This window comes from Heterodontus francisci, chromosome 3, assembly GCF_036365525.1.
Source record: "Heterodontus francisci isolate sHetFra1 chromosome 3, sHetFra1.hap1, whole genome shotgun sequence".
Taxonomy (NCBI): Eukaryota; Metazoa; Chordata; class Chondrichthyes; order Heterodontiformes; family Heterodontidae; genus Heterodontus; species Heterodontus francisci.
The window spans coordinates 58,427,680-58,454,198 of record NC_090373.1 but is presented as its reverse complement, the minus strand read 5'-3'; the positions used below and the strand labels follow the sequence as shown (position 1 = coordinate 58,454,198).

The 26,519-nt window shown below is 43.8% G+C and overlaps 1 protein-coding gene across 2 annotated transcripts in view; it reads right to left on the bottom strand.

Moving 5' to 3' along the window:
* Positions 1 to 19,983, bottom strand: part of e2f6 (E2F transcription factor 6) — a 30,605-nt gene extending 10,622 nt beyond the window's left edge. For both annotated transcript variants that reach the window (XM_068022408.1, XM_068022409.1), the window contains exons 1-2: positions 19,716 to 19,983; positions 6,126 to 6,333 (exon numbers count right to left, since the gene is read on the bottom strand). In XM_068022408.1, the coding sequence (XP_067878509.1) occupies positions 6,126 to 6,333; positions 19,716 to 19,758 (251 nt within the window). In that variant the 5' untranslated portion in view covers positions 19,759 to 19,983. The remainder of the gene's footprint in view (positions 1 to 6,125; positions 6,334 to 19,715) is intronic.
* Between the last annotated feature and the right edge of the window lie 6,536 nt (positions 19,984 to 26,519).

Genomic DNA, 26,519 nt, shown 5'->3' with positions numbered 1-26,519 from the left:
GCGCATCAACACTAACAGAATTTCTTATCCACAGCTGCTACATAAGTTTCTAAATTCACTTGAAAAAGCCCTTCAAAACACTCCTACAAGGGGATGCAGAGACCAAGTGGGCCCACATCAGAGACGCCATCTATGACTCAGCAATGACCACCTTTGGCAAACGTGAGCAGAATGCAGACTGGTTTCAATCTCACTTTGAAGAGCTGGAACCTGTCATAGCTGTGAAGTGCATTGTACTGTTGAACTACAAGAAAGCCCCCAGCTGAGCTAACATCCGTAACACTTAAAGTAGCCAGAAGCGCTTCACAAAGAACAGCCAGGTGCTGCGCAAATGACTACTGGCAACAGTCATATTCAGCTGGCCTCCGACACCGAAAACAGAGGAATGTATGATGGCATTGAGCGCTTTTGGGCCAGCCATCAGGAAGATTGTCCCTCCTAAAGTCTAATCAGGGGACACGATCACTGGCCAACGTAAGCAAATGGACCGCTGGGTGGAGCACTACCTAGAACTGCACTCCAGGGAAAATGTCACCAAGATCGCCCTCAATGCAGCCCAGTCTCTGCCAGTCATGGATGAGCTGGACGAACAGCCAACAAAATTGGAACTCAGATGCCATTGATTCTGTAGCCAGTGGAAAAGATGGCATGACCCCTGAAATAATCAAAAGCCTGCTATACTTTCAGCACTCCATGAACTGCTTTGCCTGTGCTGGGATGAGGGAGCAGTACCACAGGACATGTGCGATGCCAATATCATCACCCTCTAAGAACCAGGGTGACCGCAGTGACTGCAACAACTACCGTGGAATCTCCCTGCTCAGCATAGTGGGGAAAGTCTTTGCTCGAGTCATTTTAAACAGACTCCAGAAGCTGGGTGAGCGTGTCTACTCTGAGGCAGAGTGTGGCTTTCAAGCAGAGAGATCCACCATTGACATGCTGTTCTCCCTTCGCCAGCTACAGCAGAAATGCCGCGAACAGATGCCCCTTACGTTGCTTTCATTGATTTCACCAAAGCCTTTGACCTCGTCAGCAGATGTGGTCTCTTCAGACTACCAGCAAAGATCAGATGTCCAAAGCTACTAAGTATCATCACCTCATTCCATGACAATATGAAAGGCACAATTCAGCATAGCGGTGCCTCATCAGACCCCTTTCCTATCCTGAGTGGTGTGAAACAGGGCTGTGTTCTTGCACCCACACTGTTTGGGATCTTCGCCCTGCTGCTCTCACATGCATTCAAGTCTTCAGAAGAAGGAATTTTCCTCCACTCAAGATCAGATGGCAGGTCGTTCAACCTTGCCTATCTAAGAGCGAAGACCAAAGTACGGAAGATCCTCATCAGGGAACTCCTCTTTGCTGCATTAACATCCCACACAGAAGTGTCTGCAGAGACTCATCAACAGGATTGCGGCTGCCTGCGACGAATTTGGCCTAACCATCAGCCTCAAGAAAACGAACATCATGGGACAGGACGTCAGAAATGCTCCATCTATCAATATCGGCGACCACGCTCTGGAAGTGGTTTAAGAGTTCACCTACCTAGGCTCAACAATCACCAGTAACCTGTCTCTCGATGCAGAAATCAACAAGTGCATGGGAAAGGCATCCGCTGCTATATCTAGAGAGTGTGGGAAAATGGCGCACTGACACGGAACACAGAAGTCCGAGTGTATCAAGCCTGTGCCCTCAGTATCTTGATCTACGGCAGCGAGGCCTGGACACGTATGTCAGCCAAGAGCGACGTCTCAATTCATTCCATCTGCGCTGCCTCCGGAGAATCCTTGGCATCAGGTGGCAGGACCATATCTCCAACGCAGAAGTCCTTGAGGCGGCCAACATCCCCAGCATATACACCCTACTGAGCCAGCGGCGCTCGAGATGGCTTGGCCATGTGAACCGCATGGACGATGGCAGGATCCCCAAGGACACATTGTACAGCGAGCTCATCACTGGTATCAGACCCACCGGCCATCCATGTCTCCGCTTTAAAGACGCCTGCATATGCGACATGAAGTCCTGTGACATTGATCACAAGTCGTGGGAGTCAGCTACCAGTGATCGCCAGAGCTAGCGGACAGCCATAAAGGCAGGGCTAAAGAGTGGCGAGTTGAAGAGACTTAGCAGTTGGCAGGAAAAAAGACAGAAGCACAAGGGGAGAGCCAACTGTGTAACAGCCCTGACAACTAATTTTATCTGCAGCACCTGTGGAAGAGTCTGTCACTCTAGAAGTGGCCTTTATAGCCACTCCAGGCGCTGCTTCACAAACCACTGACCACCTCCAAGCGCTTACCCATTGTCTCGAGACAAGAGTCTTCTTTGGCCTCCTTGAGTCTAATTCAATTTACTTCATGTAGTATTAGGCTTAATGCATAGAACACAGCAAAGGCTAGTATTCCAACAACATCCCAGCTGTAATGCTGAAGACCTGTGCTCTTGCCGAGCTGTTTCAGTACAGCTATAACACTGGCATATACCCAAAAATTTGGAAAATTGCCCAAGTATATTCTGTCCACAAAAGGCTGAACATGGCCAACCTGGATAATTACTGCCTTATGAGCCTACTCACAGCCAAAAACAAAGTGATGAAGGTGTCGTCAAAACTGCTATCAAGCAGCACTTGTTCACGAACAATCTACTCATTTGAATTCCAGAGCTGAAGTGTTAGTGACCACCCTTCATATCAAAGGCAGTATTTGACTAAGTGTGTCACCAGGGAGCCTCAATAAAATTGAAGTCACCAGGTATTAAAGGAAACGTGCTAGTATATTGCCAATATTTATCCTTCAACCAACACCACTTAAATAGGTCATTTATCCTATTTGTTTGTGGGACCTTGCTTGTGCCAACTGGCTGCCTCAGTTCCCTACATTACAAAAGTAATTACACTTCAAAAGTAATTAGTTGGCTGTGAAGAGCTTTGCCATATCCTGAGGTCATTAAAGGTGCTACACAAATTCTCTTTCTTTGCTTTTCAACAACTTCAAAAGAACAGTTTAAGAAACAAGTTAACAGGAATAAAAGGAAATACAAACTAACAGTAAAGGGGATCAACCACCAAGAGAGGTAGACTGCCAGAACACAGGATCTAGCAGACTATATAGACAAGATCAAAGTCAGAAAGTCCCTAAAGAATATGGGAATGGAGAAAGAAGATTCAGATTTTGATGTGCAGACAAATGCACAAACACCATTTAAATATTGCTAAAAAAAATGCTGTTGAAGCTTTTCGTCTTGCACTCAGCAAGGCAAACGCAAGAATGTCAAATTTCAAAAAGGGAGCAACAATCTATACTGCATGAGAGAAGGGTGATTAGTTGAGGCATTGCCATGGAGAATTCACCAGGGAATTATTGTCTCATGCTTTTGTTCCAATTAAAAAAAAGTGAAATTCCTGGACATGTTCCTTTTGCCTGCAGAGGACAGGTCCCTGCATATGAATATATGTAGTTCCTAGCAAGCACAAGTGAGTCACATTGCAAGCCCGACCTGAATCTTAAATTGGTTGTTAGCGTAATTCTTAGCACACGCGCAGAATCACATCTAACGGACATTATGTTCCGGATTTGTAACTGTATTTGTGACTTATTTCCAAGATGACTACATCTGTGGAGACCCAACATTTCAGTTTAAATGGTTGGCTTATAAAGCCATGTACATTTTGCAGAATTCCTGCAAGTGGAAACTGTGTTGTATGAAAAAGATTTGGCAATAATTCAAGCTTGGAAGGAAAATGCTACTTATATGATCATATTAGCCATACACATTTCAATTACCATTTAATACTTATACCATAATACTCAAATTGGCCACCCAAGTACAAAGCAATATCTTATTAGTGCTGCGCTACGAGGAAGCAACAAGGTGCCGGCACTACATTGGATGACTGCTTTGAATACTATCACTCATATTCAAATGGTAGTAATCACATTTGGTGGCTCTCAAAGTTTGTTTAAATGAAGCATCTCTGCAACGTAGGACTCTGGGCTAAACGAATTGTATGTGAGAGCGAGAGAGCGAGAGAGAGACAGAGCGAGAGAGAGACAGAGTGAGAGACAGAGAGAAGATGAAGTTTGCCAATTTTTTTGGAAGGGTGTCAATTCTTTTGTTTGTGAAGAAATACTATTAGCAAGAGACATGGATCTCCTTTCCCATCATTTCCAGGACACCAGATGTATTAAGTCATCAAGGTGGGGGAGGGGGGGGGGGGAAATCTGTTACAAGACAAACAGCGGGATTTCAAAGAAATAAAATCAATCAATGGAAGTGAAGTAAAATCTAAAACTGGGCAATGTGAGATTGGGATGAGAAACCCAACACGGAGGAATACAATCTAGTATACTGAACACTTCCAGAAGGAATACAGCACAAGTGAGATTTAGACTCGCTTCTTCTGCTAACAATGTGCCTTCCCACAGCAGCGTGACATTGTAATTTCACTGTGTACCCTAAGTAAAGACAGGTTAGTTCTAATAACTTGTGTTTAAATAGCACCTTTAATGTAATAAACCTGCCCAAGGCTCAAGTCATTATAAAACAAAATATGTCTGAGTCACATGAGATATTAGGACAGATGACCAAAAGCTCGATTGAAGAGGTAGGTTTTAAAGGAATGTCTTCTGTCATGGTCCTGTGGTTTTTTTTTTCCTCTCCTCGGAAATATTGCAGTGCACCTTTAAGATTGTAAAAGATCAGTACATCTTTAAGGCAGAAAGCTCCGGAGGCTCAGTGAGCCAGGGTGCATTCTGGTTGCTGCGCAAGAGAGGACGAGATTCGATGTTGCATCTTTGACTTTGAAAACTAGCTGGCAAAAACTGATTTTAAGCAGACAGAGCTCGAAGAAAAAGCTGTGGTATTTCTCTTAAAATTCTACAAAGTTTCAAGCTGAATTAATTCCATAAAAAAATAAGAAAAAGCTTTTTCTTTCACAACAAATACGGATGTGTGTTCATCGCTGGAAAAAGAGAGTTTATTACTACAACAGCCGAACTGCTGAACCCCTATCTTTGGGAGGGCCTTTTGTTTTCATTGGATTTTGGAAGACTGCAAGTGAACTTTGACTGTGTTGTACTGGAAGACCATTCGTCGGGAACATAATTTGCAAAGACTTATTTTTTATTTTTTCAGTCAGCGAATTTAAACCCAAGTATATGTACACGAATGCAGGAGATAGATTTTTAAATAAGTTATAAGGTCTTCAGATATTGGTTTATCTTAGTATTTAAGATTATAGTTTTTTAACAGTTTGCTGATATCTAAAGATATCTGGTTTGGTTCACTTCATTCAGGGGTTACTAGACTGTTCAAATTGGCTGCTTTTTTTTCCCCCTCCCGATTTGGAAAGCTTAAAGAAATATGCTGTGACCTGTGGAACCACGGGACGGAATTGACAGTACATCGCTCCCACCGCGATCAGAATCATATTTTGATTGGGGGCTTTGTCCTGAGTGGTCATAACACTTAAAGGAAGAAAGCAAGGTAGAGAGGCAGAGGGGTTTAGGGAGGGAATTCCAGAGTTTAGGGCCGAGGAGCTGAGGTACGGCCACTAACGGTGGAGCGATTAAAATTAGGGATGTTGAAGAGGTCAGAATTAGAGGAAAGCAGCTATCTCAGTGTTATTGGGCTGAAGGAGATCAGAGATATGGAGGGGCTAGGCCATGGAGGGATTTGAAATAAAATGGGAAGTTTAAAATCAGGGCAATTGTTGTATAGGTCTGCATTGTAGAGCTATTCATTAAGCATTAAGTTGAGATTGCCCCAATTACATTTTTTGTGCAGTGCTGCAGCATCAAAGAAATAAACGCTTGCATCTAATTAACTTAGGCTGAATTCAAACCTAGATTCAGAGCAAATAAAAATATATACAAAAGATTTCAGTGAATAATAATGTTTCCACTTGTAAGTTGCATTCACTTCCAAGTAAAAAGGAACATAAACTTCCAGTCAAGGTCATTTTAGGAGGGGTCGGCTGGGGGGGGGGGGTGGGGGGGGGGTAGAGGGAGGAAAAAAAATCATGCGCTTCAGAGCCCACCTTTTCGATGGAAATAAACTGAAGTAGAGGTATATCTAATGAATAAAGCTGAATTTTATAACAAACCAAACAATTATATATAAAAAAAACTTACATCCATTCAATTAAGTTTTTGGATTTTTTTCTCACAAGACGAATCCCATCCAGTACGTTGGTGATATCATAAACCCTTCTCTTTCGCACTCCTAGCACCCTTGCGACATCGTTCAGGTCAAGAACACCATCAGGGGCCTCCTTCACTAGTTCCATAAATTGTTGAGTTAGGCGTACTAGGGATACATCAAAGCGTGGTGGCTTTAATACTGTTAGAAAAAGGAGGGGAAAAAAAGATTAACTTTGAGTTTTCTAAACTAAAGTGCGAAAAATATTGAAATGAAATTCAATGTAAGTGCAACTGAAATTAGACAGTGATGTATTCCTAAGAATGCAAAAAATAATTCTATTACAGTCAACGGTAAGGTATACCCACTCCAAAAAAAATGCCATTTAGAAATACCACATCAATATTGTGGAACTAAGTGTTTATACTTTTGCTATTTTAATAGTATCACTTATAGGGCAGACATCGCAACAACAACAACTTGTATTTTTATAGCACCTTTAACACATTGAAATGCCCTAAGGAGCATTAAACAAAATTTGACACTGAGCCACATAAGGAGATATGAACATACATAAGAACTAGGAGCAGAGGTAGGCCATTCGGCCCCTCTGGCCTGCTCCACCATTCAATAAGATCTGTTTATCTCGAATTCCACTCCCATCTACCCCCGATAACCTCGGATTCCCTTGCCCAAGAATCTATCTACCCCACCTTAAAATTATTCAATGACACTGCCTCCACCACCTCCTGAGGCAGAGAGTTCCAAAGTCACACAACCCTCAAAATTTCTCCTCATCTCTGTCCCAGAGGTGCAATCCCTAATTTTAAAACAGTGCCCCCTAGTTCTGGACTTACCCACACCCAGCTTGTCAAGACCATTCAGGATCTTATATACTTCAATCAAGTCTCCCCTCACTCTCCTAAACTCCAATGAAAACAAGCCCAGTCTGTCCAACCTTTCCTCATAAGACAACCCGCTCTTGCCAGGTATCAAAGTGGTAAACTTCCTCTGAACCGCTTCCACGGCATTCACATCCTTCCTTAAATGAGACCAAAACTGCAGACAGTGTTGGAGATGTGGTCTCACCAATGCCCTGTATAACTGAAGCATAACATCCTTACTTTCATTTTTGATTCCTCTTAATAAAAGGATAACATTCCATTAGCCTTCTTTATTACTTGGTGAAAATGGCACACTGACACGGAACACAAAAGTCCGAGTGTATCAAGCCTGTGTCCTCAGTACCTTGCTCTATGGCAGCGAGGCCTGGACAACGTATGTCAGCCAAGAGCGACGTCTCAATTCATTCCATCTTCGCTGCCTCCGGAGAATACTTGGCATCAGGTGGCAGGACCGTATCTCCAACACAGAAGTCCTCGAGGCGGCCAACATCCCCAGTTTATACACACTACTGAGTCAGCGGCGCTTGAGATGGCTTGGCCATGTGAGCCGCATGGAAGATGGCAGGATCCCCAAAGACACATTGTACAGCGAGCTCGCCACTGGTATCAGACCCACCGGCCGTCCATGTCTCCGCTTTAAAGATGTCTGCAAACGTGACATGAAGTCCTGTGACATTGATCACAAGTCGTGGGAGTCAGTTGCCAGTGTTTGCCAGAGCTGGCGGGCAGCCAAAAAGGCGGGGCTAAAGTGTGGCGAGTCGAAGAGACTTAACAGTTGGCAGGAAAAAAGACAGAGGCGCAAGGGGAGAGCCAACTGTGTAACAGCCCCGACAAACAAATTTTTCTGCAGCACCTGTGGAAGAGCCTGTCACTCTAGAATTGGCCTTTATAGCCACTCCAGGCGCTGCTCCATACACCACTGACCACCTCCAGGCGCTTACCCATTGTCTCTCGAGATAAGGAGGCCAAAGAAAGAAAGGTATCGGCATACAAACTTTGCGAATCATGCACTGGAACACCTAGATCCCATTGCACCTCGGAGTTCTGCAGTCGTTCTCTGTTTAAGTGATACTCTGCTTTTTTTATTCTTCCTGCCAAAGTGAACTTCACATTTTCCCACTTTATACTACATCTGCCAGATTTTTGCCCACTCACTCAAACTATCTATAAATCGGTCTGCAAGCTCCTTACGTCCTCTTCACAACATACTTTCCTACCTATCTGTGTCATTTACAAATTTGGCTACCATGCCATTGCTCCCCTCATCCACATCATTGATACAAATTGTAAAATGTTGAGGCCCCAGCAAAGACCCCTGCAGGACTCCACTTGTCACACCCTGCCAATCAGAAAAGGACCCATTTATGCATACTGTTTTCTGCCAGCCAATCTATCCATGCGGATATGTCACCCACTTCATCATGAGCTCCTACTTTGCACAATAACCTCTTATGTGGCACTTTGTCAGATATAGGGAAGGTGACTAAAAGCTTGGTCGAACAGGTCGGTTTTAAGGAGCATCTTTAAAAGGAGGTGACAGGTAGTGAGGTGGAGAGGTTATGGGAGGTAATTCCAGAGGTTGGGGCCTAGGCTACTGAAGGCATGGCTGCCACTGGTGGAGTGATTAAAACTGGGGATGCCCAAGAGACCAGAATTAGTACAGCGCAGTAGGCTGCAAGGTTGGAGGAGGTTACAGTGATAGAAAAAGGGCAAGGACACGAGAGGGAATTGAAAACAAGAGAATTTTAAAATGGACATCTCGTACCAGCTTGAAAAGGATGGGGGGAGGGGGAGGATCAGTTGTGACCCACGTTGGGACTAACTACCTAGGGAAGAGTAGGCAAGAGGTCCCATTCTCAGAGTACTGGAAACTAGGAGCTAAATTAAAGAACAGGACCTCAAAGGCTATAATCTCTTATTATTACACGAGCCATGTGCAAATTGGCATAGGGCTAAGCAGATAAAGGAAGTGAACATACAGTTGAAGGAGTGCTGTGGGAAAGACGGGCTTCATTTCATGGGACACCAGCAACAGGACAAGGAGGAATCGTGCTGTTGGGACAGGCTCCACCAGAAATGGGCTGGGACTAGGTTCTCAGCGGAAAAGATAAACACAAGAACTTTAAACTAGTTAGTTGGTGGCGGGCTCAGGTGGAAGAGGTAGAATAGTTCAAAAACAAACCGAAAGGGAAGAGAGTAAAGTACAAACTATGCTTTAGGCACCGCAGGTAAAAGGGAAATCTAAAAAAAGATATGAAGTAATTAAACCAAGAGAGGGAAATAAGAAATGTGAGTAACATTAGAGCAGAACAACAGGTCCAAATAAACGATCGTTATGTAAACAGAGTAGACAGAACAAACTGAATGAACTGCATGCACAATTTCAACTTTGAGGGTATGACATGATAGAGTAATGACTGTGTGCAAGTGAGAGGCACGAGTGAGACAAAAGACTGTCGGGACTAGGAACTAAATATATTAAGTTATATGTTTTACAGAAAATGATCGAAGGGGAGGAGAAGACTTCGGAGATTAAAGATTAAATCACTTCACTGATAGAGGATATAACAAGAGGTAAACAGGCAATGTAGACATTTTGGGTCTGATTAAGAAATAGAAAAGGATTTAGACTTTTTTTTTTGCACTGGAGTGCTGACTTGGGTTACATTAGAGTGCTACAGTGGAAGTTTGGTAACTGAGGATAATTAAGGGTTAATTTTATTTTAAATCTAATGTCTTTTATTTAGCAGATTAACTTAACAGTTGCTGTTAGGGTTGGAGAAGGTGAGTTTTAGACCAGCTTTAAACAGGGTTCACGCAGGCTCTGCTTGCAGCTGCACCTTGTTAATTAGAGAAGTGGCTTAAACCAGTTTTCAGGGGGCTAGAGTCAGTCAGTATAAAAGTGAGCCATCGTCCAGTGCTGACTTGGGTTGCATTAGAGTGTGACAGTGGAAATTCGGTGAGGAGGGAGTGAGGAGCTCCTTTCATTTCCTACCTGCCCTCAGAGTGAGGGGAGCCAAGAGCACAGCTGACTGGGAGAAGACTGAGGGTGGAGTTTCTGGACTGGTAAGTATAAAAAAAAACTTACCTCTGGTAAAAAAAAGCTGAAAGTGACATCACAGGAAAGCTGTGACCTGATTGGCTGGTATGGAATTTTTTTTTACTGAATTTGAAAATAAAACATTGATAAAAATTGATTAAAATACTAATTAACGAATTAATAAGTAGAGTAACTAAACCAGAGGGAGGAGATTACTGTATTTAGTTAGCATTTAATATTTATAGTAAGAATCTAGCACTAGGGACCATATAGTTAATTATAACAATTTAGTAAGGATTTAATAAGTATTTATTTATTTTAAATTAATTAATTAGTGCTAGAAATGTCAGTTAGAGGGGTGAATTGCTTCACATGTGGGAGGTCTGTGACACTTCCAGCGTTCCGGACAACTACATCTGCAGGAAGTGTACCCAGTTGCAGCTCCTCACAGACCGCATGGATCGGTTGGAGCGGCAACTGGATGCACCGAGGAGCATGCAGGTGGCAGAAAGCGTCACAGTCAGGAGTTTTAGAGAAGTGGTTACACCCAAGGTGCAGGCAGATAGATGGGTGACCGCTAGAAGGGGCAGGCAGTCAGTGCAGGAATCCCCATGGCTATCCCCCTCTCTAACAAGTATACCGTTTTGGATACTGCTGGGGGTGAGATGGCCCATCAGGGGAAAACAGCAGCAGCCAGAGCAGTGGCACCATGGCTGGCACTGTTCAGCAGGGAGGGGCAAAGTGTAGAAGAGCAATAGTTATAGGGGCCTCTACAGTCAGGCGCACAGATAGGTGCTTCTGTGGATGTGAAAGAGACTCCAGGATGGTATGTTGCCTCCCTGGTGCCAGGGTCAAGGATGTCTCTGAATGGACAGGGGGCATTCTGAAGGGGGAGGGTGAACAGCCAGAGGTGGTGGTACACATCGGTACCAACAATATGGGCAGGAAGAGTGACTAGGTCCTGCAGGGGGAGTTTAAGGAGTTAGGTAAAAAGTTAAAAGACAGGACCTCTAAGGTTGTAATCTCGGGATTACTCCTTGTGCCACGTACCAGTGAGGCTAGAAATAGGAAGATAGTGCAGCTAAACATGTGGCTGAACAGCTGGTGTAGAAGGGAGGGTTTCAGATATCTGGACCATTGGGATCTCTTCAGGGACAGATGGGACTTGTACAAGGAGGACGGGTTGCATCTAAACTGGAGGGGAACAAACATCCTGGCTGCGAGGTTTGCTAGCGTCACTCGGGAGGGTTTAAACTAGTGTGGCAGGGGGGTGGGAACCAGAGCAGTAGGACAAGTGAAATAAATGAGGGGAAACTAGTAAATAAGGCCAGTAAGACTAAGAGGAAGAGCAGGCAGGGAGATGTTGCGGAGCACAGCGGGACTGGTGGTCTGAAGTGCATTTGTTTCTATGCAAGAAGTATAAAACAAGTAAGGCAGATGAACTTAAAGCTTGGATTAGTACTTGGAACTATGATGTTGCTATTACAGAGACTTGGTTGAGGGAAGGACAGGATTGGCAGCTAAATGTTCCAGGATTTAGAAGCTTCAGGCGGGATAGAGGGGGATGTAAAAGGGGTGGGGGAGTTGCATTACTTGTTAAGGAGAATATCACAGCTGTACTGCGGGAGGACACCTCGGAGGGGTCGTGCAGCGAGGCAATATGGGTGGAGCTCAGGAATAGGAAGGGTGCAGTCATGATGTTGGGGGTTTTCTACAGGCCTCCCAACAGCCAGCGGGAGGTAGAGGAGCAGATATGTAGACAGACTTTGGAAAGATGAAAAGGTAACAGGGTTGTAGTGGTGAGTGATTTTAACTTCCCCTATATTGACTGGGACTCACAGTGCTAGGGGCTTGGATGGGGCAGAATTTGTAAGTAGCATCCAGGAGGGCTTCTTGAAACAATATGTAGATAGTCCAACTAGGGATGGGGCCGTACTGGACCTGGTATTGGGGAATGAGCCCGGCCAGGTGGTCGAAGTTTCAGTAGGGGAGCATTTCGGGAACAGTGACCATAATTCCATAAGTTTTAAGGTACTTGTGGATAAGGAGAAGAGAAGTCTTCGGGTGAAGGTGCTGAATTGGGGGAAGGCTAATTATAACAATATTAGGCAAGAACTGAAGAATTTAGATTGGGGGTGGCTGTTTGAGGGTAAATCAACATCTGACATGTGGGAGTCTTTCAAATGTCAGTTGATTAGAATTCAGGACCAGCATGTTCCTGTGAGGAAGAAGGATAAGTTTGGCAAGTTTCGGGAACCTTGGATAACGTGGGATATTGTGAGCCTAGTCAAAAAGAAAAAGGAAGCATTCGTAAGGGCTGGAAGGCTAGGAACAGACAAATCCCTTGAGGAATATAAAGACAGTAGGAAGGAACTTAAGCAAGGAGTCAGGAGGGCTAAAAGGAGTCATGAAAAGTCATTGGCAAACAGGATTAAGGAAAATCCCAAGGCTTTTTATACGTATATAAAGAGCAAGAGGGTAACTAGGGAAAGGGTTGGCCCACTCAAGGACAGAGAAGGGAATCTGTGTGGAGCCAGAGGAAATGGGCAAGGTACTAAATAAGTACTTTGCATCAGTATTCACCAAAGAGAAGGACTTGGTGGATGATGAGCCTAGGGGAGGGAGTGTAGATAGTCTCAGTCATCTCATTATCAAAAAGGAGGTGGTGTTGGGTGTCTTGCAAAGCATTAAAGTAGATAAGTCCCCAAGGCCTGATGGGATCTACCCTAGAATACTGAGGGAGGCAAGGGAAGAAATTGCTGGGGCCTTGACAGAAATCTATGCATCCTCATTGGCTACAGGTGAGGTCCCAGAGGACTGGAGAATAGCCAATGTTGTTCCTTTGTTTAAGGATAGCAAGGATAATCCAGGAAATTATAGGCCGGTGAGCCTTATGTCAGTGGTAGGGAAATTATTAGAGGATTCTTTGGGACAGGATTTACTCCCATTTGGAAACAAACAAACTTATTAGCAAGAGGCAGCATGGTTTTGTGAAGGGGAAGTCGTGTCTCTCTAATTTGATCGAGTTTTTTGAGGAAGTGACCAAGATGATTGAAGGAAGGGCAGTGGATGTTATCTATATGGACTTCAGTAAAGCCTTTGACAAGGTCCCTCATGGCAGACTGGTACAAAAGGTGAAGTCACACGGGATCAGAGATGAGCTGGCAAGATGGATACAGAACTGGCTCAGTCATAGAAGACAGAGGGTAGCAGTGGAAGGGGGCTTTTCTGAATGGAGGGCTGTGACTAGTGGTGTTCCGCAGGGATTAGTGCTGGGACCTTTGCTGTTTATAGTATATATAAATGTAGCTGGTCTGATTAGTAAGTTTGCGGATGACACAAAGGTTGGTGGAGTTGCGGATAGTGATGAGGATTGTCAGAGGATACAGCAGGATATAGATCGGTTGGAGACTTGGGCGGAGAAATGGCAGATGGAGTTTAATTCGGACAAATGTGAGGTAATGCATTTTGGAAGGTCTAATGCAGGTGGGAAGTATACAGTAAATGGCAGAACCCTTAGGAGTATTGACAGGCAGAGAGATCTGGGCGTACAGGTCCACAGGTCACTGAAAGTGGCAACGCAGGTGGATAAGGTAGTCAAGAAGGCATACGGCATGCTTGCCTTCATCGGTCAGGGCATAGAGTATAAAAATAGGCAAGTCATGCTGCAGCTGTACAGAACTTTAGTCAGGCCACACTTAGAATATTGCGTGCAATTCTGGTCGCCACACTACCAGAAGGACATGGAGGCTTTGGAGAGGGTACAGAGGAGGTTTACCAGGATGTTGCCTGGTCTGGAGGGCATTAGCTATGAGGAGAGGTTGGATCAACTCGTATTGTTTTCACTGGAACGATGGAGGTGGAGGGGCGACATGATAGAGGTTTACGAAGTTATGAGCGGCATGGACAGAGTGGATAGTCAGAAGCTTTTTCCCAGGGTGGAAGAGTCAGTTACTAGGGGACATAGGTTTAAGGTGCGAGGGGCAAAGTTTAGAGGGGATGTGCGAGGCAAGTTCTTTACACAGAGGGTGGTGAGTGCCTGGAACTTGCTGCTGGGGGAGATGGTGGAAGCAGGTAAGATAGCGACGTTTAAGAGGCATCTTGACAAATACATGAGTAGGATGGGAATAGAGGGATACCGTCCCCGGAAGTGCAGAAGGTTTTAGTTTAGGCAGGCATCAAGATCGGCGCAGGCTTGCAGGGCCGAATGGCCTGTTCCTGTGCTGTACTGTTCTTTGACTGTTGTGGGAGTCGTGTATAGGCTGCCTGGTAACAGCTGTGAAGTGGCAGAGATTAGACAAGCATGTAGCAAAGGCAGAGTGGTTTTAATTGGGAATTTTCTTTTCAGTGACTGTCCAGAGTAAACTGCAAATCTGTTAATGGGTAAAATGACTGAACATGTCTCACTGATCTACGATTTTTTAATGTGATACTGAACCAGCTTATACCCCTAAAGGGCAAGAGTTCTACTTCCCAAAACAAAACAGCCATGGACAACTAAAAAGGTAAGACAGCATAAAATGCTTAACTATGCAAAAAATACCACAGATCCTGGCAAATGGGAAAGTTACAAACAGCAAATGACGACAAAACAGATACCAAGAGCTACAAAAAGGGAGCATGCAAAGTAACTTGCAAGGGATATCAAAATCACAATTTAAAAAAATTACATTAAGAAAATGAGTTTGCTTAGCCCAGTCAGAAATGAAAGAAAATCTCCAATTAAAACCACTCTGCCTTTATTACATGCTTGACTAATCTCTGCATTTATTTAATTTACCATTTCACAGCTGTTACCAGGCAGTCTATACACAACTCCTACAGTCTAAATCCTTTTATATTTCTTAATTATACCCATAAAGTCTGCATTGCCAGTTCACCTCGTTATATCCTCTATCATTCAAGTGATTTCATCTTTAATCACTTCGGCTTCTCCTCGCCTCTACTATTTTCCCTATTCCCGTAAACTTTATAACATGGTATAGTTAGCTCCTAGAGCTAAATACTTCAAAACTGATAATGGTGATAGAGTTAATGAAAAATGAGGAAATGGCAGATATGCTGAATAATTACCCTATCAATATTTATAGTTGAGGAAGAGGTCAGCATGTCAGACAGCCCAAGGAAACAAGCACTGAATCCGGGTCAGGGACTCACCCAAAATAACAAGCAAAACAGAAATTAAGAAAACAATGGCAGAGTTACAAACCCCCAGGATCAAATGGTTTCCACCCCAGCGTTTTAAAGGAAAGCGAGAATACCAAAGATGCCCAAACTATAATCTTCCAAACTTCTCAATTCAGGAACCCTTCCTTTAGTTTGGAAAAACTGTGCATATCACTCCACAATTTAAGGAGAGGAAAACCAGGGAATTACAGACCAATTAGTCGAACGCTTGTTGTCGGGAAATAACTAGGGCCTATAATATTTAAGGATAGGGTGACGAACAGTTTGAAACATTTTCACCTCAGAGCGCCAGCATGGTTTTGTAAAGGGTAGGTTATGCATGATGAACTTGAATGAATTTTTGAGGTGGTAACTAAAGTAGGGGACAGGGGAGTGTCTATGAATGCTATTTATATGGAATTCCAAAAGGCATTTGATAAAGAATAAGAGACTGTTAGCTATCATGGAAGCTCATGGAATTGAAGGCAAATTATTTACTTGGTTATGAAATTGGCTGAGGCAGGAGGCAGAGTAGGGATAATGGGCAGGTACTCTAACTGGTAGGACGTGACTAGATGTCCCACAAGGATCTGTGTTGGGGGCTCAACTATATACTGTATTAACAACTTGGAGTTGGGATAGAAAGCCACATCCAAATTTGCTGATGACACATCTTGTAAGCAGTATAGATGGAATGGTAACATTACGAAGAAATATTGATAGGCTAAGTGAATGGGCAAAAGAGGCAAATGGATTTCAATGTAGGCAAATGTGAGGTCATTCACTTTGAGCCTAAAAGGGTTCAAACAGTGTGATTTCTAAAATGGTGAAAAGCTAGAAGCAATGGAGGTCCAGGTGTATATATATATTTTTTAAAATGTCATGAACAGGTACAGAAAATAAGTCAAAAAGATAATGAAATGCTGGCCATTATATCTAGAGAATACACGGGGGTATAAGTCATGCTTCATCTATATTAAATCCTGGTTAGACCACACCTGGAATATGGTGAGCAAATCTGGGCACTGCACTTTAGGAAGAATATATTGGCCTTGGAGGGAGTGCCGTGTAGATTTCCCAAAATATTTGGACTTCAAGTGTTAAGTTAAGGGGAGATAATACACAAACGAGTTGGATTCCCTAGAGTTTAGAAGGTTAAGGGCTATATGATTGAAGTTTCCAAATATCAAGGGGAACACATAGGGTACATGGAGAGGAAATAATTCTGCTATTTCGGGAGTCTAGAACTCTGTGCATAGCCTAAAAATTAATAGCCAGAATTTTCAGGAGTGAAAATAAACACTTCTACACAAAAGTTTACAGTGGGCGGTGCAGTGGTTAGCACTGCAGCCTCACCGCTCCAGCGACCCGGGTTCGATTCTGGGTACTGCCTGTGCGGAGTTTGCAAGTTCTCCCTGTGACTGCGTGGGTTTTCGCTGGGTGCTCCGGTTTCCTCCCACAGCCAAAGACTTGCGTGTTGATAGGTAAATTGGCCATTGTAAATTGCCCCTAGTGTAGGTAGGTGATAGGGAGTACGGGATTACTGCAGGGTTAGTATAAATGGGTGGTTGTTAGTCGGCACAGACTCAGTGGGCCGAAGGGCCTGTTTCGGTGCTGTATCTCAAAATAAAATAAAATTGCACCAGATGCTAGATCAATTGTTAATTTTAAAAATGAGATTGATGTTAACCAAAAGGTATTAAGGAATATGGGGCAAAGGACCCATGTGGAGTTAGAGCACAGCTCAGCCATGATCTCATTGAATGGCACTGTGTTGCACTGGGCATCCTGTTGCAGATTACTATCAGTGACAGCTGAAAAGGGCAGACTGGATGACAATTAAGTAATCTGAACCACTTTACAAAATTTTTGAAGTAGACTCCAAATATCAATTGCTGTGTAAAGAGTCATTGTTACATTTACATAGTGGTAATGTTAGTGACTAATCCAGGGGCCCAGGCTAATGCCTTAACAAAAAAATCTGGAATTGAAAGCTAGTCTCAGTAATGGTGCCATGAAACTATCGATTGTTGTAAAAGCCCATCTGGTTCACTAATGCACTTTAGGGAAGTAAGTCTGCTATCCTTACCTGGTCTGGCCTACATGTGATTCCAGACCCACAGTAATGTGGTTGACTCTTAAATGCCCTCTGAAGTGGCCTAGAGAGCCACTCACTCAGTTGTCAAGGGCAATTAGGGATCAGCAACAAATGCTGGCCTTGCCAGCGATCCCCACATCCCCATTGAAGAACTAAAAAAAAATTCAACTAATTCACATTTTGGACAATGCAAAATTGCAAGCTACAAATCAGTATTTACTTACAAGTAGAAAATGAAATACTTCAGGGTAACACTCATGAAAGAAAGCCATTAAAGAGGACAGTGCACTTTTAACAAATTACAAGCAACGGATAGTTCATAAGTCATGTGATAGGGCTCCTCTTGGGGAAAAGGCATGTGTTGCGGGCCCGGTGACTATGGCCTTTTCACTCCTGAAATGTAGTTGGATAGGTTTGATAGTCAGAGTTGCATACTTAGTCGTTGCAGGATTCTCTGAGGTGGATTTTCAGCAGGTCATGAAGTTTGTTGCTTGTAGACTTATTACTAAGAGGTTGGTTTTCTGTACTGGTGGACTTGAAGACCAAGTTTGGAGACCTTAAGATGTTACAGTCTCCAGTTATTTTAAGGTACAATGGTACTGCCTTGTCTCCCTATTTTTTCCACAGTATGTTGCCCCACCACGCGACTTCAGTTCCTTTTCCAAATATATTGGGGTCTATGTTGATTAGCCTCATCCTGTTTATTGTTGTAAGACATTCATCCTGAGGGTTAAGATAATCAACTTATTTGTTTCAGGAGAGAATCATTCAATTCAGGAATGTCTCCCCATGGCTTCAGGATGCCTTTGATGACACCTTGGTCTGGAAGGTATTTCTGGTCCTTTCATACAGTGAGCCAGTTCTTGAATAAACAAGCTGAAAGTCAGCTGACTTTCAGCAAGCATCTTTGCAGCCCATGTCCACTTTTAATGTCCATTATGGTTCATTTACAACAAAAGGAAAATTTAGTTCCAGAAGATGCTATGCTGAATATAGTCCAGGTGTAAAGCTATGAACCTGCAAGTTCCCCTCCAAGTCACACACCATCCCGACTTGGAACTATAATCGCCATTCCTGCACTGTTGCTGGGTCAAAATCCTCGAACTCCCTTCCTAACAGCACTGTGGGCATACCTATCCCACATGGACTGCAGCAGTTCAAGGAGGCAGCTCAACATCACCTTCAAGGGCCATTAGGGATGGGCAATAAATGGTGTCCTAGTCAGCGATTCCCATGAACAAATAAAAAATAGGCATGCTTGTATTGGCCAGGACAAAGATCTTCACCTTTTTCAAAATTATATAGATTTTAGATTATAGATATAGCACTAAAAGGAATCACATTCCAAAATATCCTATTTTAAGTGTTTGATACAGGAGTAACCCAGTGTCTTGGGTCTCCTACCAGGTTTTGTAAGAAAAGGCATCCACAGAACAAAAGAAAACTAACGCTCTCCCTGAGACCAATTCAAGTGACTGCAAATAACTATTTTTCAAAGATTTGTAGTATTAGCTTGAAGCCATCCTTTCTCATGCAATATCTAAATTATATTGCAAGGTAGTACTGTGCTGAGTTTTTTGGACAGGACATTAAGTGAGAATGATTCAAACTGAAAAACATTTTAAAAATTGGAACAATGGTAGTAAAGGGCATGTAAAGTTAACAGATATAGCTCACTTGTTGTGCACGCACTGTTTGCACCCAGATATAAATAAATTCAAGAACATCCTTCCCTTTCCAGCATAAATTTCCCAACATTAAATTAAGCAGAATATACCATAATTTGGAAACCTCACCAACTCTCAAAACATAGACCTGTGACAAAAATGCTATTCAACTGTAAGTGCATCAGAATTACTGGAGATAATTGTTACTCTGTAAACACATTGCAGAGAACAGTGTGCTCTCATGACCAGGTCCAATACATTGCAGAACTCAAAAGATCCGGAAAAAAAATCCATATACTGTTCCATACCCACAACACAGTTCCTTTGCACATATATAAACTTTCGCTTAATTCCCTATTCTTGCTAAGATTGGACTTCATTGTGAAATAAACAGTGTAGTGAACGTAAGCACTTCCGGTGTGTTGCAGACACGTGCATGTGGATCTTTTAATGAAAAGATGCATGATTCTTCTTTTAAAGAAAAAAATGATGGATTTATTCAAACAGATTATCAGTGTTAAGTCAGGTTAAACCTGAATGAGGCTCAAGAGAAGAAGTGTCATCTTGGTGTTGAGAGTAGACCAAGTATGACCCAGGTTTTACACATGTAAACACAACAAACAGGAGCGGCAGGCAGGAGGGTGGGTGGAGAAGGAAAGGCGGCAGATAGATGCATGATCAGGCTGATGCCAAGGATCAAGACTCACCGTCACCGGGCCGCACGACTATTCGGATGCATTCTTCCTCCATGGTGGCGTTTTGCTGCTGTGATCAAACAGAACTGGTCCACTCACGCAAGCAGACAACTCCGACAAAACCAACGTAGCACCTAACCCGGCCCAATACCCAGTTCCACCTGCCCACCCAGCCTAACCTGAGGCCGGGCTCCGTCGGCGGCTGTTCAACGAAAACCGTCACCACCTCACCCCCACGACCGCTGTTCACCAACAGCCGTCACCGCCTCGCCCACTCCCTCAGCTATAAACGGCAATATGGTGCCACGCATGCCCAGAAAACACCACCGGGAATCCCGGCGCATGCGCTCTGGGTCGGCCTGGCGCGGCCATTTGTCGCAAAGACGCCGTTTCTAGGGGTTGCGGCGCCATGTTAATTGTCTGTTCATCTGGAGATTTAGGGTATTACACAGGGATTGCCCTGGAGTCTGCAGGAATTAAAGTTCAGTCTTCTGGATATCGCTGCGAGAAACCTTGGAGAAAAATCAACGACATTTTAATTTTTTTACATTTTCTTTAAACACTTTTGTTTCTTCGTTATAAAAATATTAGATGGGGAAAGCAAGGCTGTTTGACTGGACAGTGGGTGGTTGGAGATAGGAGAGCATATAACGAAACCTCCACAAATACAACCAACCAGAGTTAGCAACTCTAGACTTGGGACCAGTAACTTGGAATGGGAAATACTGGCATTGAAGCGCGCATTTTTAGACTCCCTTCGATTATAAGAGATTACCTATTATGTCTTCTCTACAGTTTTAAATTGTTGCTGCACTGCTGATTCAAACTACGAGAAAGTACATTGCAAATTGATTTTAAATGTTTTTGTTGCAGAAGACTAATATAGGTGGAGACAGGAAATGCTGGAAAAGCTCAGGTCAGGCAGGTCGATGACCTGAAACGTTAACTCTGTTTTTCTCTCCACAGATGCTGCCTGACCTCTTTTTTTCCCCCAGCATTTTCTGTTTTTATTTCAGATTTACAACATGTGCAGTATTTTGCTTTTAACATGGGTAGAGGTTACAATTTGTTGTTTTAGTGGGGATTGAAATTGTAAAAAAGAAAAATAAGACTTGGACTTATATAGCATTTTTCACAACTACTGGACATCTCAAAGCACTTTATAGACAATGAAGTAAGTTTTGAGGTGTAGCCACTGTTGTAATGTAGGATACACAGCAGCCAATTTGCACACAGGCAAACCACAATGTCATAATGACCAGAAAATCTGTTTTTGACGGATAAATATTGGCCAGGACACCTAGTGCCATGAGATATTTTTACATCCACCCAAGCAGGCAGATGGGACCTTAGCTTAACACCTCATCTGAAAGACACACCTCCACCAGTACAGTTCTCCCTCAGTATTGCACTGGAGTGTTAGTCTTGATGTTTGTGCTCAAGCCCTGGAGTGGAACTTGAACTTAAAACCTTATGACTCAGAGGTGAGTGTGCTACCCGCTGAACCACAGCATAGGTGAAGCTACTTTGAAAACTGATTTTAAATGAGTAGATTTCTTTTTTTAAAAGAAGGACAGACTGACATAGGTAGAGGTTAAATTTTGTTGTAGACTATGAATGCTGGAAGTGACTTAGAACCATAGAACAATTACGGCACAGAAGGAGGCCATTCAGCCATCGTCTCTGTGCCAGCTGAAGAAACTAGCCGCCTAATCCCACTTCCAGCACCTGGTCCATAGCCTTGCAGGTTACAGCACTTCAGGTACATTTCCAGGTACCTTTTAAAAGAATTGAGGGTTTCTGCCTCCACCATCGTTCCTGGCAGCGAATTCCAGACATCCACCACCCTCTGGGTGAAAAAGTTTTTCCTCATGTTCCTTTCAATCCTTCTACCAATCACCTTAAATCTATGTCCCCTGGTAACTGATCTCCCCCCGCCAGGGGAAACATGTCCTTCCTGCCCATTCTATCTAGGCCACACATAATTTTGTACACCTCAGTTGTACCCCTCAGCCTCCTCAGTTTCAGGGAAAACAACCCTAGCCTATCCAATCTTTCCTCATTGCTGCAACTTTCAAGCCCAGGCAACATTCTCGTAAATCTCTTCTGTACTCTCTCCAGAGCAATTATGTCCTTTCTGTAATGGGGTGACCAGAACTGTACGCAGTACTCCAGCTGTGGCCTAACCAGTGTTTTACAGTTCCAGCATCACATCCCTGCTTTTGTATTCTATACCTCAGCCAATTAAGGAAAGCAATCCATATGCCATCTTCACCATTCTATCTACCTGTCCTGCCACCTTCAGGGACCTGTGGACATGCACTCCAAGGTCTGTCACCACTTCTACCCCTTTTAATATCGTCCCGTTTATTGTGTATTCCTTCGCTTTATTTGCCGTCCCCAAATGCATTACCTCACACTTCTCTGGATTGAATTCCATTTGCCACTTGCCCGCCCACTTAACCAAACCATTGATATCTTTCTGGAGTCTACAGCTATCCTCTTCACTATCAACTACACGGATAATTTTTGTGTCATCAGCAAATTTCCCAATCATACCTCCCACATTTAAGTCCAAATCATTAATATATACCACAAACAGCAAGGTACCCAACACTGAGTCCTGTGGAACGCCACTGCAAACAACTTTCCATTCGCAAAAACATCTGTGGACTACTACCCTTTGGAGGGTAGCTAATGTAACCCCACTATTTAAAAAAGGAGGTAGAGAGAAAACAGGGAATTATAGACCAGTTAACCTGACATCAGTAGTGGGGAAAATGCTAGAGTCCATTATAAAAGATGTAATAGCAGAGCACTTGGAAAACAATGACAGGATCGGACAAAGTCAACATGGATTTACGAAAGGGAAATCATGCTTGACAAATCTACTGGAATTTTTTGAGGATGTAACTAGTAGAATAGATAAGGGAGGTGTATGTGGTGTATTTGGACTTTCAGAAGGCTTCTGATAAGGTCCCATATAAGAGATTAGCGTGCAAAATTAAAGCACATGAGATTGGGGGTAAGGTACTGACATGGATAGAGAACTGGTTGGCAGACAGGAAACAAAAAGTAGGAATAAATGGGTCTTTTTCTGAGTGGCAGGCAGTGACTAGTGGGGTACCGCAGGGATCAGTGCTAAGACCCCAGCTATTCACAATATATATTAACGATATAGATGAGGGAATTAAAGGTAATATATCCAAGTTTGCAGACGACACAAAGCTGGGTGGGAGTGTGAGCTGTGAGGAGGCTGCAAGGAAGCTCCAGTGTGATTTGGACAGATTGAGTGAGTGGGCAAATACATGGCAGATGCAGTATAACGTGGATAAATGTGAGGTTATCCACTTTGGTGGCAAAAACAAAAAGGTAGATTATTATCTGAACGGCGATAGATTGGGAAAGGGGGAGGTGCAGCGAGACCTGGGTGTCCTTGTGCACCAGTCGCTGTAAGTAAGCATGCAGGTGCAGCAGGCAGTTAAGAAGGCAAATGGTATGTTGGCCTTAATAGCGAGAGGATTCGAGTACAGGAGCAAGGATGTCGCTGCAATTATACAAGGCCTGGTGAGACCACATCTGGAGTATTGTGTGCAGTTTTGGTCTCCTTATCTGAGGAAGGATGTTCTTGCTCTGGAGGGAGTGCAGCGAAGGTTCACCAGACTGATTCCTGGGATGGCAAGACTGACATATGAAGAGAGATTGGGTCAATTAGGCTTCTTTTGCTAGAGTTTAGAAGAATGAGAGGGGATCTCATAGAAACCTACAAAATTCTAACAGGACTGAACAGACTAGATGCAGGAAGGGTGTTCCCGATGGCGGGGGAGTCCAGGACCAGGGGTCTAAGGATAAGGGGTAAGCCATTTAGGACAGAGATGAGAGATTTCTTCACCCAGAGAGTGGTGAACCTGTGGAATTCTCTACCACAGAAAACAGTTGAGGCCAAATCATTAAATATATTCAAGAAAGAGTTAGATATAGTGCTTGGGGCTAATGGGATCAAGGGATATGGGGAGAAAGCGGGAACAGGTTACTGAGTTTGGATGATCAGCCATGATCGTATTGAATGACGGAGCAGGCTCGAAGGGCCAGATGGCCTACTCCTCCTATTTTCTACGTTTCAATGTTTTTTTGTCCCTGAGCCAATTCTGGATCCAACCTGCCACATTCCCCTGTATCCATTGGACTTTCATTTTATTGACCAGTCTGTCATGTGGGACATTGTCAAATGCCTTACTAAAATCCATGTAGACCACATTCTCCCCATCACTTCCTCAAAAAACTCAATCAAGTTAGTAAGACACAACCTTCCCCTAACAAATCCATGCTGACTATCCCTGATTAATCTGTGCCTTTCTAAGTGGCAGTTTATCCTGCCTCTCAGAATTGATCCTAACAAATTACCCACCACTGAGGTCAGACTGACTGGCCTATAATTATTTGGCCTATCCCTCGCACCCTTTTTAAACAATGGTACAACATTCGCAGACCTCCAATCATCTGGTACCTTGCCTGTATCTAGTGAGGAATTGAAGATGATCTTCAGCGCATCTGCTATTTCCTCCCTGGCTTCCTTTAACAACCTGGGATGCAATCCATCCGGTCCTGGTGATATATCCACTTTCAAGGATGTCAGACATTCTAGAATTTCCTCTCGTATCTAATATTTCACACTCCTCCTCTTTAACTACAATATCTGCATCAACCCTCTCCTTTGTGAAGACAGAGACAAAAACTCATTAAGAACCCTGCCCACATCTTCTGCATCCATGCATAAATTCCCTTGTACATCTCTGATAGGCCCTACCCTTTCCTTAGTTATCCTCTTGCTCTTAATGTACTGATAAAACATTTTTGGGTTTCCCCTGATTTTTACCTGCCAATAATTTTTCATGTCCTCTCTTTGCTTTTCTAATTTCCTTTTTTACTTCACCCCTGCACTTTCTGTACTCCTCTAGGCTTTCTAAAGTATTAAGATATTTGTGATCGTCATAAGTTTTCTTTTTCTGCTTTAACTTACCCTGTAAGCTTCTAGATAACTGGGGGCTCTAGATTTGGCAGTACCACCCTTAATCTTTGTGGGGACATGCCTACATTGTGCCTGTAGTATCTGGCTTTTGAATGCCTCCCACTGGTTTGCCACTGATTTTCCTTCAAGTAGTTGTATCCAGTCCACTTTCGCCAGGTCACCTCTCAGTTTCATAAAATTTGCCTTCCCCCAATTTACCTTTGCTCCTGTTTTATCTTTGTCCTTTTCTATGATTATACTAAAACTAACTGTACTATGGTCACTATCTCCAAAATGGTCACCCACTGTTGCTTCGTCCACTTGGTCAGCTTCTTACCGAAGACTAAATCTAGAATTGCGCCCCCTCGCATTGGGCTTGGGCTGTATGACGGGAAACCCCGATCTGCACGGCCTCCCAGTCCTTCCTGTCATCTATCACGGAGGTCGTAGATGACAGTACACGAGAGAGTCTGGACAAACTGCTAACTCTGGACGAGCTGACAAAGGCCGTTAGGTCCTTCGAAATGAATAAAACTCCCGGAAGCGATAGCTTACCAGTTGAGTTGTATTCGACTCTATGGTACTGGATTGGCTCATACCTGCTGGAAGTGAATGAGAGTATGCTTCTGGCTGGCAGTAAGTCAGAATCCATAAGGAAAGGCATCATCACCCTCATCTACAAGCGGAAGGGGGAGAGGGCGGAAATCAGAAATTGGCGGCCCATCTCACTGCTTAATGTAAACTACAAGATTCTGTCCAAAGTCATCGCCAGTCGGGTCAAGTCAGCTCTGGAGTTGGTGATTCATCCCAATCAAACCTGTACTGTATCCGGCAGGAAGATCTCAGATAGCCTCGCGCTATTCAGGGATACAATCGCCTATGTACGGGACAGGGGGGTTGGACACCTGCCTCATCAGCTTGGACCAGGAGAAGGCTTTTGACAGGTTATTGCACACATACATGATGGACGTGCTCTGCAAAAGGGTTTGGGGATTGAATCTGCAATTGGATCCAACTGCTGTACACAAACAGCAGTAGCGTAGTTTCAATCAATGGGTGGGAATCAGAAAGTTTCACGATCAAAGCTGGAGTCAGACAGGGCTGTCCTCTCTCCCCTGTCTTGTTTGTTTGCTGTATCGAACCTTTTGCTGAGTGACAATCCCAGGCAGTGGAGGCATTCAGGTCAAAGCCTCCCTGTACATGGACGACGTCACTGTCTTCTGCTTGGATCCGCTGTCCATTCGCAGGCTGATGAGCATCTGCAACCAGTTCAAACTGGCCTGGGAGCCAAAGTGAATCGCAGCAAGAGCGAGGCCATGTTCTTTGGGGATTGGGCCAACAGTCCTTTGTCCCCTTCACTGTCAGGTCAGACTACCTGATGGTGCTGGGGATATGGTTCGGTATGGCCGGGGTGTGCGCCAAAAACTGGAAGGAGCAAATCGACATTGTACACAATAAACTGAGCATGTGGGACCATTGCGGATAAGAACTAGGTCATCAGGTGCCAGGCGCTCACGTTTCTGTACGTGGTGCAGGTCTGACCCATACCCCACTCCTATGCCGTGGCGGTCACCTGAGCCATTTTCTACTTTATCTGGAGATTCAAAATGGACCGTGTTCAGAGGGACACTATGTTCAAACTACTGGATAAAGGGGGAAAAACGTACCCAACATCGCCCTCATCCTGATGGCCACCTTTATGTGCGGCTGCATCAAACTGTGCGTAGAACCTCAGTACGCAAACACTAAGTGTCACTACGTGCTGAGGTTTTATCTGTCCCCGGTGTTGCGAAGAATGGGTCTGGCCA